General features: G+C 33.9%; 1 protein-coding gene across 2 annotated transcripts in view; it reads right to left on the reverse strand.

The window, feature by feature from the left end:
* LOC111053921 (E3 ubiquitin-protein ligase RNF123) overlaps nucleotides 1-19861 on the reverse strand; it is a 75889-nt gene that overhangs the window by 34385 nt on the left and 21643 nt on the right. For both annotated transcript variants that reach the window (XM_039421190.1, XM_022340861.2), the window contains exons 5-11: nucleotides 15023-15118; nucleotides 14611-14755; nucleotides 12981-13224; nucleotides 10324-10566; nucleotides 4567-4748; nucleotides 3381-3541; nucleotides 2547-2683 (exon numbers count right to left, since the gene is read on the reverse strand). In XM_039421190.1, coding sequence (XP_039277124.1) covers nucleotides 2547-2683; nucleotides 3381-3541; nucleotides 4567-4748; nucleotides 10324-10566; nucleotides 12981-13224; nucleotides 14611-14755; nucleotides 15023-15118 — 1208 coding nt within the window. The remainder of the gene's footprint in view (nucleotides 1-2546; nucleotides 2684-3380; nucleotides 3542-4566; nucleotides 4749-10323; nucleotides 10567-12980; nucleotides 13225-14610; nucleotides 14756-15022; nucleotides 15119-19861) is intronic.

The raw sequence follows: 19861 nt of genomic DNA on the forward strand, positions 1-19861 counted from the left end.
TTATACCTAAAATAGTCATTTGAAAGCTCTTTCAACTGCCACAAGTCCCATATCTGTAAAAATTCCAGGAGCTCCGCCCCATTTATGCAAAGTTTAATTTTAGATTCACAATTATCAGGCTTCCGATACAATTTAAACAAAAAAATCCAAGTGGAAAAGATTGAGCATGAAAATCTCTACAATTAATTTTCAGTAACATTATCACCTAAAATTTAAAATAAGCTCGAAATTCGAGAAAATGTTATTATTTCAATTGCAAACTGTTGGCAACTGTTGATTCTATTAAATCATCCACTATGAAGAGATAGCAGACTTCGTGTGTCTCCAGCGTTATTGTCCTGTCACCAGCTGGCTTGGATCTTAGAATAGTAGACTTGAGAGGCGCGTGAACACTAGCGTCAGGTGATAAATTTTCATAACGTCAAGGAAAGTTGTATGAGTGCGCCACACCAGATTTTTATATTTGGTTATTTATGTTTATTTATGTCCAACGGATCTCGAAAACGGCTCAAACGATTATCACGAAATTTGAAACGTAGTAGGTTTATGGTAAAAAAATTCGATTCCACTAGGTCTCATCCTTGGGAAAACTCGCTGAACGACATTAAAAGGATAATTCATCCCTGGAAAAACAGATGAGACTTTCGTCGTTTGTGGATAATGAAGAAGTGAGTGAGCGAGTGCGTCTGTGGGAAATCAAAACATCTCATCCCCGAAATTCATAAGCTGACGTACAGCCAGCTGTAAAATATAAAGACGATCATTTTAAAGAATTGTGTTCTGTTTATCAATAAATAAAAATAACGAGCGAAGCTCGGTGCCCTGATATTGCTACTTCAAAGAACAAAACCACACTGGCTACTTCTAATTTGGCTGTTATGAACAATGCTTATGTTTTAAACATTCAAGGTCAACTGTCTGATTATTTTGATGCTCTTCTTGGTTAATAATGTATTATGATACAAATGCAATTCTGCTTATCTTATGCATAACTAGTAGTTCTGTTAACAGTAAACCTCGCGCAGTAAAAACCACAGCCTCCTCTAATACTGTCCATCAGAGTGAATTATATCCTTCCCTGACGTGTCGGTGTAGTTACATATAGCTTCACAATCGGAAAGAAAAACAAAATAAAATAATATCGCACTTCATTAAATATTCACAACGATTAAGTCATTGCATGCAGTCAATAATCCACTCGACAGCTGATTTATGATGAATAATTCTAAAGTCAGATTTTTATGGTAATATTGGCGTTGGAATGAGACTCCTTTTCCTTTTGTATTATCCTTAAAATGCAGAATTTCAAAAAACCGTATGTATAAGTCGACGCAAAATTCAAAAAGGAACATACATACCTATCAAATTTCATGAAAATCTATTGCTGTGTTTCGCTGTAAATGCGGAACATAAATATAAACATACAAACATAAAGAGAAATACAAAACCATCGACTTGATCAAACTGAGTCTGATTTGACCTTGAGGTATTCAAATTTGACAACAGAGAGTATAGTCTCACAGATCAATTTTGAATACCTCAAGGGCAAAGAAAATTACTATGATTAAATTATTGATATCAATTATTTTCTAAATGTGAGCATTCTTCACACTATGTTGTGTAATCCGATAACGCACAGAAACTCAAATATCTTATTTATTGAAATATTGTACTGCACCTTGATTGCAGTGGACCAATTAGCCGCTTCTTATAAATAATAGTTTAGGTTTTAGTGGATTTCAACTTAAAAATTCGACTGAGTCATTGTCAATATTGTAGAACCGTTCCATAATTGAATAAAAACACAAATATGTTCTCAAATTCTACACTGATTTATTTAGTACACGACCATGGTTTCGTGACCACACCGGTCACATTTTCAAGTTGGCTAAAGCTAAAAGGTTAAGGTAAACATTGAACATGAAAATTGGTACATTTGAGCCAACATAACTCAATACATTTAGTAAAGAGAAATAGTGATTGGAAACTTCTAATTCACTGTTGTCTGAATATATTTAAAAGAATGTATAAAATATTTTTAAATATATAAATTAATTGAATATAATATAATCTATAAATTAATCTATAAAATTTATCAACTTCTTTTCAACTTCTAAAATTTCAACTTTCTATATCACCATAGCCACCTCTAAGACAAGGCCCTGGTCTACGATATTGCAACGTCGCAGTGTAGGCCTAGAATCCAATACATGATTGGTGAAAAAAATTCAAAGAAATGCCAGCTGATCTTTTCCACCAATCATGTATTAGATTCTAGGCCTACACTGCGACGTTGCAATATCGTAGACCAGGGCCTTGTCTTAGAGGTGGCTATGATATCACCCAGCGGACGTCCGGATAACCGATGTCCGGATAATCGGTGCTCCACTGTAATTCTAATGGCTTTCTTTTGATGTCTAATAAAACATATGAAAGCTGTTGAACGATTGCCCCACAGCTAAATACCATGGGCTAAATGACTATAAGCGTGAGCATAATTTTCTGAAAAATTTGAATGATATAAACTACTTCTGCAGGCTACTTACTTTACTAAATAGCATGGTGTCATGAAGGTATTGACGATATTTGCGAAGGAACAATCTACGAGAGGAAGGCTGCTCCCGAGTTCCATCACAGTTGTCCATCAACGCTATTAACAACTCTTTCTGCATATTTTCAACGGCTGCAAGAGAAACAAGTATAAGAACAATTTTATCAACTGTTGAATGAATGGGATATTTCTGAAAACTATACAGAAATTGATAAAAGATTACATCAAATTAAAAAGTAGTAGTGTATTAGTGGTACTGAAGTCAATATGGTCCATACAATTATAAAATATCAACTGAATCATCACACTGAATTCGAATTTGGAATATCACCAGACAGTAGGCCTACATGAACAAAGTAAGAAATTTTTCAAACGATGAATAGGAGAGGCTGAATATACTTTCAATTTATCTGGCACTAATCATCCCTTATAATGATCTCAGTAATATATTCACATTGGTTAGCTCATCTTGAAGTATCCTAAGAAACGATGTGTTACATGAGATCAAGTAATAACAGTGGCTAAAACAGTGGCTAACAGTGGATATAAGTGTATAAATAAATAAATACCTGTATTTTGAAATTTAAAAAAATATATTGATTAAACCAAGCTTTGGATGAAGATTCAGTAATTTAGTAAAGTGGAAGTCAATCAAATACTTATAATACATTGATGCATCAGTTTAATCTCATGTGATATCAATTTATTGATGGAGAAAATTCCAAGTAAGCTAGAACTATTTCTCAATAAATATTCTAGAAACTGTTGTCCATCATTGCAATTAAAAACGTTTATATTCAAATTTACGTTACAATAATAAAAAACTTGCCGATAATGCCAGCCTTCAATTTTTCGCAGTCATCCAGGTATCTCTTGAGCTTTCCCTCTCCATCCACTATCTCTTCCTCAATGCCTTTCCAATAAGGACAAGGTACTGCTTCGCAAAGACCTTTCGCATCAAGTGGTTTCATGTGCGAAAGATTGGCGAATCTGTAAAATTCAGGAAATATTTGTGTTTAATTTATAATGTTTTACCAACCATCATCCATATGCTTATATTGTACTTGAAATTTCACAAATATTCTTATTACTTTGTTTCTTGGAGCGAATTGAAGATGTTTTTGAATTAGAGGAATTTAGTTGGAAGACTAAGGTTTTGTATGAATACCAACCCATCTAACTTACAGCTGTACTTGGAATTATATTAAACCATGGTCTCCACAACTATCTTTCTAGTTTGATTGAGTTGAAACATATTTAATTTGTTTTAATAAGGGAGATTTCACAAAATTAATGTTAGTTCTACAAATGTTATTAATTTGGCCATTTTCTTAGGAAACGATAGAATGGAAATAATAAAACTTTGCAAATCGACTGAACTAGGCTAAACAATGAATAAGAGCTGATATGAGCTGAATAGTTTTATAGAACGTGTGTGTGAAAAGTGAAAATGTTTAAAACGTAATTCAACATGCAATACAAAATAATCATTTTTTAATCTTCTCTTGATTATATATAACTCATTATTTTTTATTGCGGATGATGCTCACATGAGCTTTTTGCTTGTGCGAGGGTAATGGGAAGTGCAAGGGTGAATCATGGAGATTAGGTTGGCAAAAACAATACAACGATCGGAAAATAAAAAACAGGTTTTCGCCCGAAACTTCTTCAATTTCCTAATTTAGTTTCAAATTGTCCATTTTTACACATAGGTTATGTCCATTTCAAACGTCAATGCCTATTCGATGGGATTCGAACCCGCGACCAGGTAGCACTAGCAGACTGAAGGATGCAACGCCTTAGTCAACTCGGCTATCTGGCCGGCATTATGGGAATTAATTATAAAAATATGATGCAGTGCATGATTTCAAAGCATCGTTTCAGATTCTCACAACAAACCTCAAATTCTATTGTCTATCAAACTCAAAAATAATTTAAGCAATTTTAGAAACCCACGGATACAAATTATAATTGAAGTGAGAAGTGAACATTATAAAGATCAATTACAAACTTACTTTACTTTATCGAAGAGAACATTTTGTATAAGAAAGACTCTTGTTTTTGAATGACGACAGAGGAGTGTAAGAATATGTAGAGTTTCCTTTTGAAGAGTGTACTCAACAGAGAAAGAGACTGATCGGAATCTAGAGAGCAAATAGCTGGCAACTGATTCCAAGCATTGCTTTTGATCCCATGCCTGCAATCAAAGTGAATTTGATTAGCATCCAATAAGATAGGAAAGAGTCAATATCACTTAGAACTCTGTTATATATCCATACTTTTTCACTATTTAAATTAAACTTGAATCTTAAAAACACTTTTGGAGTGAAAATGCACTTACATTGGTAGTGACGATCGTTTTGACCTGTTGTTGGTCATCATCAGACTGTAGGAATTCCTTCACTCCAAAAGTGTTTTTAAAATTCAAGTTTAATCACATAGAAAGTATTGTTGTTTCAAACACAATTATTGAAGATTATTTCAAGCAGCAACGAAAACAATTGATGCTATGTCGAAGCAACTGTCACAAACGTTCAGGATTCGTTGCTATACAGTCGAAAATGTACGGTGAAACGTTACGTTTGTTGTTGATCTTAGTATGAGGCAAATATAAAAGATGTAATGTCCACTTCATCAATCGAGTAAATAGTATACTTTTATAAAATAGTATACTTTTATAATTAGAACAGAAGTGCACTAAATTATGTCAGGTATGGGATAACACAGCCATTGGGATTCACCAATGTTCAATCATAAATCCGGTACAGAATATAATACGAGAAAGAAACAGAATACCAAATAACACACAAATTTGAAATTGTATTAAATAAAACTTGTCCAATTCTATCGTCAATAAATTAAAAAATACAATATGCATATTTATTTATATCTTCTTCATTAATATTACTTCAAAGTTCATCAATAATTTCACATTTGATAGAACAGTTAAGAATCTCCAGTTTTGGAATTGAAAAATGTAACTCCACTATGAATAATTTTGATTGAAGTTCATGATTAAATCAGAGAGAGAAAAATTTCAAGTAATTTGAATTGGAAATGCGATCCAATATAAGAGGAAATTTTCATTTGCAACATATTTCCCATGAGCGAAGCAATTCCACTATTTGTATTATAGCTCTTTTATACTCTACACCTCACATCTTGGTCATTTTCAACCATCATCTTATGGTAGACTGCGATAACATTTTTACATACCTACAGTGCATTTTACAACTAAGTAGCTGTGATCAAAGAGACATTTCCTCGTCACTTTCGAAGCTGGAGAATCATACGTCAGCAGCGATGCCAAAATGATCAGCTAAATAATATTTGAACTCCAACAAATGATATGGAGATTGACCTTTTATTATGTAGATAACTGAGATATTTCGGTCGAAAAAATTCCTCTCCAGGTGTTAAAATATTGCAACACAGACATACATCCGTCTATCTGAATATGTCTGCTAATGCCTGCTCACGTCTGCATGCATACGTATGATTTTTTTCTCAAAGTTTGTCTGTCAGCATACGTCGGTCTGTTGATTTTTGGATAACACACCAAACTGTTTAGAATTATAATTATTATTCATGCAACATTTTCTTGTGCTAGATGCAGGGTGGCCCAGAAACCTCGTTTTTTCGGTTCATTTTCTAGTTTTCAGCTATTTCTGCCAAATCCAGTAATCGGAGAGAAAAATTTGCTCACGCTTTTTTTTAGATTATAAAATTCTGAATAAAATGAGATCATTCGAAACTCTCTATCTCCAATGAGTACTGAGTAATGATTTTCCAAAAATGAGTAAATTGAAAGCTGAAATGAAGGAAATCTAACGCGTGATTCTCATAGAACATAATCCCATGAACTCATATCATTGTGCGAAATATCAATGTGAAGGCAATGTGGTTGGTGATGATTGTTGAAGCTGAAAATTAGGTGTTTTTCACAATGCAAGGAGCATTGTTTTCAGATGTACTTTGAAATCTATATGAGATAGAGCGCTCTACCTGATCTCAGATTGTAGAGCACAGAAATACGCCCAGAGTATTTTGAATTACACATCTAAATGGTAACAATCGAAAGATATTGTTCATCAAAAACTAAAATTCATCAGAATTGATTTTTGCTTTAAATTTTACTTATTTTTGAAAAATCATTACTCAGTACTCATTGGAGATAGAGAGTTCCGAATGATCAGATGATTTTATTCAGATTTTTATAATCTGAGAGAATCTGGTGTGGTACACTTACACAACTTTCCTTACTCATTGAACTGTAAGCCTCATTCTAAGACGAGAATAATTTAGGGGAATATCACAATGACGATTGCCGGCTTATATTTGAAACTACGATCATACTATTGTATATAATTGTTTTCAGAGTACATTTTCCTTTGTGTAAATTGTGAAATTCGATGATTTTTACTTTCCTTGCCCTATTACCATAGGTAAGGAGAGTATTGCTTTCCAAAAAAAATTAAGGTACCCTAATTCCAAGTTTTCTATACGTTTCTAGGTCCGCTGAGTCCAAAAACATTATTTTTGGGTGTTGGTCTGTGTGTAATTTAGGGGAATTCGGTGTGTGTGTGCGTGTGGTGTGTGTGTGTGTGTGTGTGGTGTGTGTGTGTGTGTGTGTGTGTGTGTGTGTGTGTGTGTGTGTGTGTGTGTGTGTGTGTGTGTGTGTATGTGTGTATGTCTGTGAACATGATAACTCCATTCTTGATTAAACAATTGACTTGACATTTCAAACTTAAGGTCCTTATATTATTAGGATCCGACAATAAGAAGTTAAATAAAATTCAATTCACGATGGCGGAAAAAATTGCCGATAATTACTAAAAAACCATGTTTTTCACAGTTTTCTCGAAAACGGCTTTAACGACTTTCTTAAATTTATACCCTGGATAGCTATTTATAAGCCCTATCAACTGACATGAGTCTCATTCCTGGGAAAATTGCAGGAACTCCGTAATTTTATAATCTGAAAAAAGGCGAGTGCGAATTTTTCCGTCCGATTACGAGATTTGACAGAAATAGGTGAAAACTGAAAAATGAACCGAAAAGACTAGTTTTTGGGCCACTCTGTATCTAGCACAAGGAAATTTTGCATGAAGAAATTGGTTCTGGACTTCTCTCATCTATCTAAATGATATATTAAAAAATCAAAACTACAATATAAGTTGCAAGCACCAATGTATTTAGTGACTGGACTAGTATAAGATACTAGCAGGGCACCCGTGCTTCGTTACGGGAATTAAAAGATAAGATTATTTTTGTGAAATATTTATAATTAGTCCAGTCAAGGAAAGGTTATAGAGGGAAAAGTTGGGAAGACACTTTTTGACAAAGTAGTTCTGTTTAGAGTAGTAAGGAGGTAAACATATCAATAGTCCCCACCCCTTCCCCCTGTGGTAAGGGGTGGGGGTGGTTTGAAGGTACCATTTTTTGGGTTTCTCGCTTAAAAATCGAAAACTATGCATCCTAGGACTTGACTGTAATATAACAAATTAAAGCTTACATAATTTCCTACAATATTCATTCGACAAAATTTTTCATATCTCCTTCAGTTTTCGAGATATCCGCTCTTGAAGGTGTGACATTTTTGAAAAAAAAACACATTTGCCACCAATTTTTTTTATTTTTGCTCTTATAACTTTTTAAAAATCGACGGGAAAAATCTATGCCGATCATGAGCATTTAGAGCATCAAATTCTCTTCAATTTGATGTATAATTTCACACTTTTACGAATTTCTCTACTCCTTTTGCAGCAACTTTAGTGTTGAGTGTCAAGTTTTGCAACAATAGACCAATTGACAAAGGAATTTGGAGGGAATGTTTTAAACAAAATTTTTGACTTTGCAGCTTTGTTGAGACTAGTTAGGAGGAGTACATATCAAAAGTCCCTATTCCTAACTCATGTGCTAAGGGGATGAGGGTGGTTTAAAAGTTGCTTTTTACATCGTTTTGCTCCCAATCTCATATCTTGAGAATAATGCGTTTAACCGACATAACTAACTATTCAAAAATGAAGCTTGATAGATTCTCTTCACTTTTTGTTGTGGAATTCTGATATATTCCCAACAGTTCCCGAGATATTCGCTCTTGAAGGTGTGTAATTGTTAAAGTAACAGGTTTTTATACAGTTTTTTGCTCATTCAGGGCTTATAACTCTCCAATAATGCATAATAAAACTTGATGTTTATCATAGGTTTGTAGAGAATCGAATCGTCTTTGAAATTATGTATTATTCCAAGTTTTCCTTTCATTGTTATAGCAACTTCAATGTAGGGGGTGAAATTTTCATTGCTGCAACAAGTGTCAAATCAGCGGTTCCACACCTTCCACAGAGGGGATAAAGATGCGCACTTTTGCTATGTTCACTTACTAACTAATCTAAATTAAGCTGCAAAGTCAAAAATTGTGTCACAGACACCCCCTTCAAATGTCATTGTCAAACGATCAATTGTTGCAGCAATGAAAATTTTACCCCCTACATTGAAGCTGCTATAACAATGAGAGGAAAACTTGTAATAGTGAAATAATACATGATGTCAAAGAGAATTCAATGCTATACAAACCTACGATAAGCATAAGTTTTTATAATGCATTGTTGGAGAGTTATAAGCCCTGAAAAAGCAAAACATTGGATAAAAACCTGTTATTTCAATAATTCCAAACTTTTAAGAGCGAATATATCGGTAACTGATGTGAATATCACACAGTTCCACTGAACAAGAAGTGTAGAGGATTTATCAAGCTTCATTTTTGAAGTGTTAGCTATGTCGGTTAAATGCTTGTTCTCAAGATAGGAACGTGGGAGCAAAACGCTGAAAAATGCAACTCTTAAACCACCCTCATCCCCTTAGCACATGAGTTAGGAATGGGGACTTTTGATATGTTCTCCTCTCAACTAGTCTCAACAAAGCTACAAAGTCGAAAATTGTATTTAAAACATTCCCTCCAAATTCCTTTGTCAATTGGTCTATTATTGAAAAACTGGAGATTTCACACTCAACACTAAAGCTGCTGCAACAGGTGCAGGGAAATTCGTAAAAGTGTGAAATTATACACCAAATTTAAGAGAATTCAATGCTCTATAAGCTCATAATCAGCATGAATTTTTCCCATCAATTTTTGAAAAATTGTAAGAGCAAAAATTAAAAAACATTTATTTGAGGCAAACGTGTTTTTTTTTTTAAATGTCACACCTTCAAGAGCAGATATCTCAAAAAATACAAAAGATATAGAAAAAGGTTTGAGACAAATATTGTAGGAAATTATGTAAGCTTTAATTTTCTATATAACAGTTATGTCAGAATGATACATATTTTCCGAGTTATATGCGAGAAACCAAAAATGGTACCTTTGAACCACCCCCACCCACTTAGCACAGGGGGTAGGGGTGGGGACTTTTGATATGTTTACCTTCTTACTAACCTTAACAGAACTGAGGGGTCAAAAATTGTCTTCCAAACATTTCCCTCTATACCCTTTTTTGAGCATTCATTGTCTGGACTAAATCTTAATTCTACCAAAATCGTTATAATAATTTTTTAGATCCATCATACAAACAAAAATGGCTTGCTGAATATAACTGGAATAATGAATAAACATAGTCTCGTCAATGTCATTGAATTTTGTACTTGGAAAGGCGCTCTCCCTCGATGAAATTGTTAATATAAATATATACAGTATGAGATATTCAATATTGATGCTCTTCATCGACTGATTTCAAAGTTGAAAACACGTTTAATATTGAACAAAGCGTACTCACATCAAGGAACAGCCAAAACATATCGAGGAACATGTTGAGCCAGACAGCTGTGACAGTTCTAGAGGGCGCTTTCTTGCCGGGAGTGACTGCTTTCCTGCCGAGGTCCATGAGGAAGGGCATCAAACTGGCCTCTACCACAAAAGGCATGCTCAGTAGTGGAGCAAGGTGCTGCATCAGCAAGTGGCCAAAGATCATCGTGATGCCTTCCGAGGACACGGATGAAGGCTCAGTTGCATCTTTCGGCTGTAGAATTCAAATCATAATTGGATTAACTCCCTGCTTCGTGTTTCATGAAACTTACAATTCCCTGCCATACCAGAAAAACCTGCCACTAATAGATTCAACTTCTATACTAGAAATATTTTTGAACGAGCGTTTGCGAGTTCTCACTTTCAACTTACTGAAGGCCAAAGTCATTGTCAGTGTTTGTATTTTCTACAATAACTTTAGAAAGAGTTGATCAATAAGCATCAAATTTTGAACACGTATTCTTCAAACCTTTTTACAGGCCAAGTTCGTTGGACAACAAAATTGACTCAATCCTTCATCCTTTTTCAGGATATAAAAATAACATTGAAAGTGCGTAAGAAAAAAATGTGTTGTAATTTATCATTTCGTCAGCTAAATAATTAATTTATTGCATGCAATTACTAAAGTTTTTTCATTCATTCATAACATCAGCTGAGGCTATTTGGAAGCTGTCACACAGACAGTCTTCATGCGCTGACACATTATTTCAGCTGGATAGTGTCAAGGATGAGGCCTAGAAGGATGGCAGGAGGCGAGGGATTTCTGTAAACAACACAGAGTAGGCAGAGGGGGCTTCTGGATCGTTCTCGTTCTAGTTGTTCCAGTTTTGGTGAGGAGAACCATCGACCAATGGCAAGCGTGATCTACAAGTCTCTGGCAAGCTCCATGCATTGTGATTGGTCGGGCGTATTCGACACCTCTAGAACCCTCTCGAAAGTTCTGTTGCGTAGCCTATATAAATGGCGCGAGTTGCAGTGGGTAGTTGAGTTGACAGCCTACAGTCGTATCGTTCGTTTCTTCTCATCGTGACAGACTACTGATAAGTGATAATAATCGTAACAGATCAGTGATAAAGTGACAAGAGACTTTTGTAGTTGTTTAAACAATTATTATTCTTGGTGACAGTTATTCTTAAACAGTTATATCAGTTAACGTAAGCTTGTAATTATTCTGTGTAATTTATTAGGTAGTTATCAGTTTATAGTAGTTTCTAGTTTACCTCCGTGTGTTATAGTGTTGTAAGTAATAAATCTAATCAGTATAAATCGCCTCAAGTGTTCTATTAGTGTAGAAATCCGCAACAATATAAACAACATAATTTACAACTTTTACATCAACAAACTGATAGGGTTAAGATATCAATGTGCGCTTTTGCCATTCATTTTCTCTTGGAACTCTGTAACGAAATCAAGTATCACAATCATGACCACCTTCTTTCTCATTTAAAAAAATGAATTTGGATTTTATATTAGGGTCAAAGATTTTGAAGCAACAAAGTAATTTTTGAAGAGTAATTTTTCATTTCAAGATTCCCAATGAAAACCCCTACTGTCAAATTATTCTCGTAAAAGAAATATTTAGCTGTTTTAATAATAACCACCAACTCTATATAATTAGAAGTTGCGGGTTACAAAAATTACAATACAACAGTTCATAGGCGACTTCTCCAACCTAGGGGGTCACTAGTATATTGAAACTTGTACTTTATATATTTCATTAATATTACATTTTTCATATTAAAAATTAAAATGGACGAATAATAAAATAGCCATTTAAATGGTAAAATATATCCAAAAATATAATTAAAAAATGGTAAAAATCAATTTTAAGATATACATTATAAAGATGAATGTATATCCTATCACGATATTTGAACTATCCAAGACATTTTTCACCTAAGAGATCCACCTAAATCCGATTTTACCAATTATTTAGATCTGATGTCAAAAAAAAAAACAATTAAGTTGCATTGGAAAACATAAACTTGCTACTACTGAAGTCAGTGAGAAGTAGATAAATTTAGAGTAGATAATTATTAAATTGGTCAAGAGATTATGGAATTAGTGAAAGCAGTTGTATGAATTCTTTGTCAAAAATATAAAATATTTTTTTTCTACAACTGCGCGTAAAAAATATACATACTCAATTCTCCTCGTAAAATAGATTATTTCTGAGGAGAATCTACTTTTTCAATCGCTAACAATCTGCACATGCGCAGTATATTTTCTTTACCCTCGACAATCATTTTCGCATGCGCAGAAGAGTTTCTTTACGCTCGCTAATCAGCTGATAATAAGCACCTCGCCAAAATTAGGTCAGATCTTAACCTAAAAAGTCGGTAATTGTACCGGTTCTGCACTCTGCAGCCATGATGGATATCAGTGAAGACGAATTATTATTAACTCCGCCAGATATAAGTAATTTAACAGGTTTGTGCAGTTGTAGAATTTTTTTATTTAATTCGCGCTTAATGCTTCTTTATCGCTCTTGCAAAATTATCATGCTCCGCTTTGCGTCGCATGATAACTGTTTTGAGCGAGCGATAAAGTCGCGCATTACGCTCTTAATACATAAATAGCTATTTTATATAGATAGTTTCCTAATATATTTAGCATTATAGTACATACCTGATATCTTGGATCTGAGTAGACAAGAAGATTTTTGAACCATTTTAAAAGGAGATCAGCTTTAGCCACAGAAATCGATGGTGCTCTTTCTGGCGAGTGGTATCCAGCCACTTGGTACTTGAATGGCGTCGATCCGAAATTAGCAACTAAATTCTCACCAAAGGCTAAGCTAACAGCAGGAAAGTAAGCATATCCAGGACCCATCTGAATATTTTTAAAGGCCTCACCCATTGAATGACCATTTCTGAAAAACAATTCATCCTAAATATGAGAATTATTATTGTCTGAATAAACAAATAGACAAATCACAAGTATTACTTTTTCAAGTAGATTGGTATCTATAATACATAGCTTACTTTGTTTCTATGAAACTTCATGAAATGATTGTAAGGTCCACTGTTCAATTTCTGGCTTCAATCATAAAATTTAATAGTAGTCTTGGAATTAGTCATTAGGACCAAGTTGAATTTCAAATGAATCTAGTCATGTGACCATAAAACTTTTTAATATACCCACCTGACTCAGTTATAGACACTATTTTAACAAAATTTAGAGAGTTTTATTCTGAAAAACCCACTATATTCACTTATCAATAATTATCTTCAGTAATATTGAAGATTACTTGTGATACCCAATTGCGAGTGTTCTTTAGCTATAAATTTTTATTCACTGCACTATTTCATGATGAGAAAATTGTACAAATTTGTAATAATGGTATTCAAGTGTTGACATCCTGCATTTGTGTTTTGAATAATTCAATTGTTACCTGTGACAACTCCAATAGCATTGTTTTGCCTTAAAAGAAAATACATCCTTATTGACCGAGCGAAGTGAGGTCTAAGATTCAAGTCGACGGTTTTTGCATTTCTCTTTATGTTTATATGTTCCGCATTTACAGCGAAACGCGGTAATAGATTTTCATGAAATTTGACAGGTATGTTCCTTTTCAAATTGCGCGTCGACGTTACACAAGGTTTTTGAAAATTTTGCATTTCAAGGATAATATAAAAGGAAAAGGAGCCTCCTTCATACGCCAATATTAGAGTAAAAATCAGACTATAGAATTATTCATCGTACATCAGCTGTCGAGTGGATTATAAATTGCATGCGATGATGCATGCAATTCAATATCTCAATGTAACTTAGTGAAAAAACAGCTGTTGTGTGGACTATCAATTTGTATGCAGTGAGGCATGCAATTGATAACTTGAAATAGCATAGTATTTCCCCCCGACTTTTCTCTGCTTTCAACTCAGTAAGCTTTTGATGATTCTGTAGTAGCATAGTTGTTTACATCAAATTAATTATTAGCATTCAAATTATGATAATTTTAATTAATATTAAAAATTATTGTCGATACAACATTTGAAACAGCCATTAATTCTTCACACACCGATATCTCGCCAACACGTCAGGACAGGATATAATTCACTCTGATGGAGGCTGTAGTTTTTAACTGCGCGAGGTCTACTGTTCACAGAACTACTAGTTCTTATTTATGGTTTGTAATTCCAAGTTCAGATACTTTTCTTATATTGAGCTAATTAACGGCTATTCAATTACCCCAACATTACATCATTATCCGTTATCCTTGAATGAATGACTGAGCATGGAAATAAGTTCAATTTACCTGTAAAATTCTATTGATCCAGTTTCTAGATCAATGGTCGATCCGATGACATCTCCACTCACCCAGGACTCACCATAAGAGTAGGTGGACACATTCCATCTACGAACTCTATGTCCATCAAATGAATACGAGTTGATTGTATCACCTGTAACATGCATTGATTGAGGCTGTGCAACTGGTTCTTAAGGAAAATATGTTGATATTTTTCAACATAACTTTCTTATCAAATTATGAGGAAAAGAGGAAGTCGTGAATAAATGATGAGATTTTGAGCTTGATGGACGAGAACCTGTTTCTAATCGATATTCATATAACTTGGTTGAATCCCAATAAATTTTAGTTTTATGTAACCTGATGTTCAATTACAAAATTTGTAATTTATTTAATAAATTCAAGATTTTTATTAACTCACCCACGCCAATTTCTTGAGAGAACTTGCAATTGCCCAACGCCCAGCCAATCTGCATTATACCTTTCGAACCCAATTGAACTTCGTAATGCCATTTTCCTGCAAACAGTCAAATAAATTATTGATTCCAACCCTTTATTTGGAAAAACAGAAAAATTACAAAAATCTTTTTTCTCCTCAATAATAGAAATAGGATAGTATTCTCTTCAATAATAAAATTTATTTCTGTAGAAATAAAAATCTATTCATATAATCAAAATAGGGAAAAATGAATTCATTCGCATAGAAATAGAAATAGAAATAATTATTTCTCTACAATCTGAGATCAGGGAGAGCGCTCTATCTAAGCGCAAGTAAATTATAAAAAAATAAGCGGAGTAAATTTCCAGGTACACCTGACAACAATTCTCCTTGTATTGTGAAAAACACCTAATTTTCAGCTTCAACCATCATCACCAACTACATTGTCCTTACATTGATATTTCGCACAATGACATAAGTTCATGAGATCATGTTCTATGAGAATCACCCGCTAGATGCACTTCATTCCAGTATTTCCTAGTGGAGAGGCGCGCTTAAAGACACCTCAAGGTTCAAAATTTCAAACACTTATAACTTTCGACACAATGCTCAGATTTCATCTTACTACACTTCATTCTTCTCGGCTTGTCAAGGCGGTCCAGAATCATGCATCATAAGTCAAATTCGGTCGAAAAATGAAAAATTTATTGTTGAGTGTACTTAAGCCCATATTCCAATATAGAAAAAATGTCCAATTTATAAATTCAAAGCTGCATGTCTTGTGAAATACTTCTGATAAAATTTCCAAATCAAGTGAGGATGTTGAAATTGTCTCCCTCTACACACTCCAATACTCCATAACTCAGTACTCATTGGAGATAGAGAGTTCTGAATGAACTCATTTTATTCAGAACTTTATGATCTAAAAAAAAGGTGAGAGCACATTTTTCTGTCCGATTACGAGATTTGGCAGAAATATCTGAAAACTGGAAAATGAGCCTTATATATGAGGTTTTTGGACCACCCTGTATCTAGCACAAGGAAATTTTGCATGAAGAAATTGGTTCTGAACTTCTCTTATGTACCCAAATAATATATTGAAAAATCAGAACTACTATATAAATTGCAAGCACACCCCCTTTTTTATGTCTACTGGTTGTAGTGGAAGGTAACATTGTATTTAGTAGTTAGTTCCAAGCTAGTGGACATAGCGAACAGAGCTCTATCGCAAGATATAAAGTTATTGTAATATGTGGTTAACAAATAAATTCATTTTTTAAAAAGACTATTTGATTAATCCCAATCCTAACTGGCACAGTCGGTAGGACACTTCAAAAATGAGAATTTGGTTTTTCGGTTTTAACTGTTAATGAAGTGTTCATGAACTTACAAAAAAGTTGCATCAGTCACCTAACATCGGGACTTAAATAAGTGAACAATCATCAAAATAACTTCGTATCAAATTGAATAAGTTGGTGAACTATTATATTATTAAATTTGTGAGTGTTATTTGCAAAATTATATTTCTACTCAGTCACCTAATATCGGGACAAGTGTGAAAAATAATAAAATTAGTGAACAGTATAGTAAAGTGTTAACAATACCGTATTTCATCTACAAAGTGAATCAAGAATTGAATCAAGAAAAAGCAACAGACTTTCAATATAAGGACTACCACGGACTTCAACTTCTAAGGACTACAACGGACTTCAACTTCTAAGGACTACCACGGACTTCAACTTCTATGGACTACTACAGACTTTAACTTCTAAGGACTTCCACCTCTGGAGAATATCCTACACGTGCAACAGAACCCTGGACTATGACAAGATGAACTCGATTATAGTATTGTGAGTAACAAAACATTTTTGTTTTATCATTTTATCACAAACTTGGACAATATTAATTTTACTTATTATTTTGGTATTTCTTTTTCTTGTAATTTTATCTATAACTAAGAGCCATGAATCCCAACAATGATAAAGCAACCAATCCCCAAACTGTACCTACCCTTAAGAAAGAATTCTTGGACATGATCCCTGATTATTCAGGAGAGCCTACTATGCTAAATCGTTTTATTTCAATTTGTGGCAAAATTTTATGTAACTGCCAACCCAGATGATTTCCAAAACGAATACTTGTATTCTACTATTCTTGCCCGTATCAAAAGCCCAGATCTTGATATTGTTACTAGTTCTAACACTTATGCATGGCCTGATGTAAGAAAAGTTTTGATCAATAGTCACCCTTTTCATTCTATGAACGAATCCAAAAACTTCTGAATTTACAGATTTCATATTTCCGAAACAAACAACCCAAAATATCAGAAGTCATGTGTCAGTATGTAAATGGATTAGCACTTAGAGTATTGCTAAGAGGATTAAGAGAGCCTCTCGGGTCTCTCATGAGAACCAAAAATCCCAGTTCGTTGGACAGTGCTCTTAACATGCTATCTAACGACTTCCAGTTCAAATTCGGTTTCTTTCAAGACCACTCTAATTTGAAAAAGCCTAACACTCAAATCCAACACAAAAGTAATCCCAGCTATCAAATGCAAAACTATCCTCAGAGACAACAGTTCTATCACACTCAAAATCAGAAAGGTCAGTTCTTTCAAAACAAAAATAAACACTTCCAAAATCAACACATGAACAGACCTCAACAACATTTTCAAAACAGTCAACCCAAACCACAATATTTCAACACAAATCAGCCAAGAGCTAAAAATCCAAACTACAACCAACCAAGACCCCAAAAATCGTATCAACCAACGCCAATGAGCATTTCCTCAATCAACAATCGTCCTCAAAAAAGACCAAGACTGTTTCAAATGACAGGTCGACCAAATGACGAAATGCAATATGATGAGTTTGATAATAATTTCGGAGAAAACCCTCAGAAGGAATTATTATCAGACGAATTCAAACAGCTCTCAGTTGAAAACGAAAATGAAACATATTTCCAGGCAGCCGAACAAACTGAATCAGAGTGTTTTTAGAGGATACGAGCCTCGAAAGAAATTTTCAATTATGAACTTACAAGATGAAAAAAATGAACTTCCCTACTTCATTGACCCTAAAACAAGATTTAGAGTTCTAATCGACACAGGAAGCACTAGGTCATTCGTGAAGAACTTCATAGGTATGGAATGTTACAAAGAAAACTTGATAGAAGACCCTTTTGGAGTAGCAACAGCGCATGGTATTTCACAAGAGAAATACAGTACAAAGATTTCTTTATTAGGAAAATCGAAACACACGTTCTATCTTTTTGATTTTCATGAAAATTTTGACCTTCTTCTCGGACTTGACAATATGAAAAGGCTTAAAATAAATTTGGATTTTATCAATGACAGTATTGATTTCAATGGAATGGAACTGCCTATTTATTATTTTAACGCTGAAGAAAATGATTCAAAAGTAGAATCAACGAACCCTACCAAAAATCAAAAATGACTCAAGTAAAATCATTTCTGATAAAAGCTAGAGCTCAAGCCATTATAGAAATTCCAATTGAAAATATGAATGAAGGTGAAGCTATAGTATCATAAAAAACTTTTCCGGTCTTGAATTTCCTGAGTGTCAAGTGAAATTGAAAGAAAACAAAGCCTATTGTTCTATTTTGAACCCCACTACGTCAGACGAGAAATTTATCATCCACAAACCAATGTCAGTCAAATCGCTCGAAAACTATAATTGTATTCCAAGTGAGTTACGTAATCATAATGCATGTAATAATTCGAATCTACTCCATCACAAAACTAACAAAATCGATCTATCAAAAATTAGAACCAATCATATGAATGCCGAAGAAGAGCAAGCTATTTTACAGGTGATTAAAGATTACTCAGATATATTTCACATTCATGGAAATCCTTTGACTTTCACAAATGAAATAAAGCATATCATAAGAATCACCGACGAAATCCCAGTCTATACAAGAAGTAATCGCTACCCTGAAATCTATAGAACTGAAGTAAATCGACAGATTGATGAAATGCTGGAACAAAAAATAATTCAACCCTCCAATTCACCTTGGAATTCACCAATATGGGTCATTCCAAAGAAACAAGATGCTTCTGGTAAAAAGAAATTTCGAGTTCTAATTGACTATCGCGGTTTGAATGCTAAGACTGTAGACGATAAATTCCCACTTCCTAATATAACGGATAATCTAGACAAATTAGGAAGAGCACAGTACTTCACCACACTAGACTTATTCTCTGGCTTCCATCAGATAGAAATGGATCCTAGCAGTATTGAAAAAACTGCATTCTCTACAGACACGGGTCATTACAAATTTTTACGAATGCCCTTCGGTCTCAAAAACGGTCCACCCACTTTCCAAAAAGCTATGAATAGCATACTAAGAGGACTCCAAAATGAATTATGTTTAGTATATTTAGATGACATTATTATGTATCCAACTAGTTTAGAAGAACACATTGATCGACTAAGACAAGTATTTGAAAGGTTAAGACAATCCAACTTCAAAGTACAAGTTGATAAAACAGAATTTTTGCGTAAAGAAGTTAGTTTTCTCGGACACTTAGTGACACCAAACGGAGTTAAACCAAATCCTGACAAAGTCGAAGCGATAAAAATATATCCTATCCCTAAAACAACGAAAGAGATAAAAGGATTTCTTGGACTTTTAGGATACTATCGAAAATTCATTAACAATTTTGCTCATTTAACAAAACCTCTAACTAAATATTTGAAAAGAAATGCTAAAATAGATATACAAGACCCAGAGTACATTAAATGTTTTGAAACTTGTAAGAATAACCTTACTAACGAACCAATCCTTCAGTATCCTGAT

Source organism: Nilaparvata lugens, chromosome 2, assembly GCF_014356525.2.
Source record: "Nilaparvata lugens isolate BPH chromosome 2, ASM1435652v1, whole genome shotgun sequence".
Taxonomy (NCBI): Eukaryota; Metazoa; Arthropoda; class Insecta; order Hemiptera; family Delphacidae; genus Nilaparvata; species Nilaparvata lugens.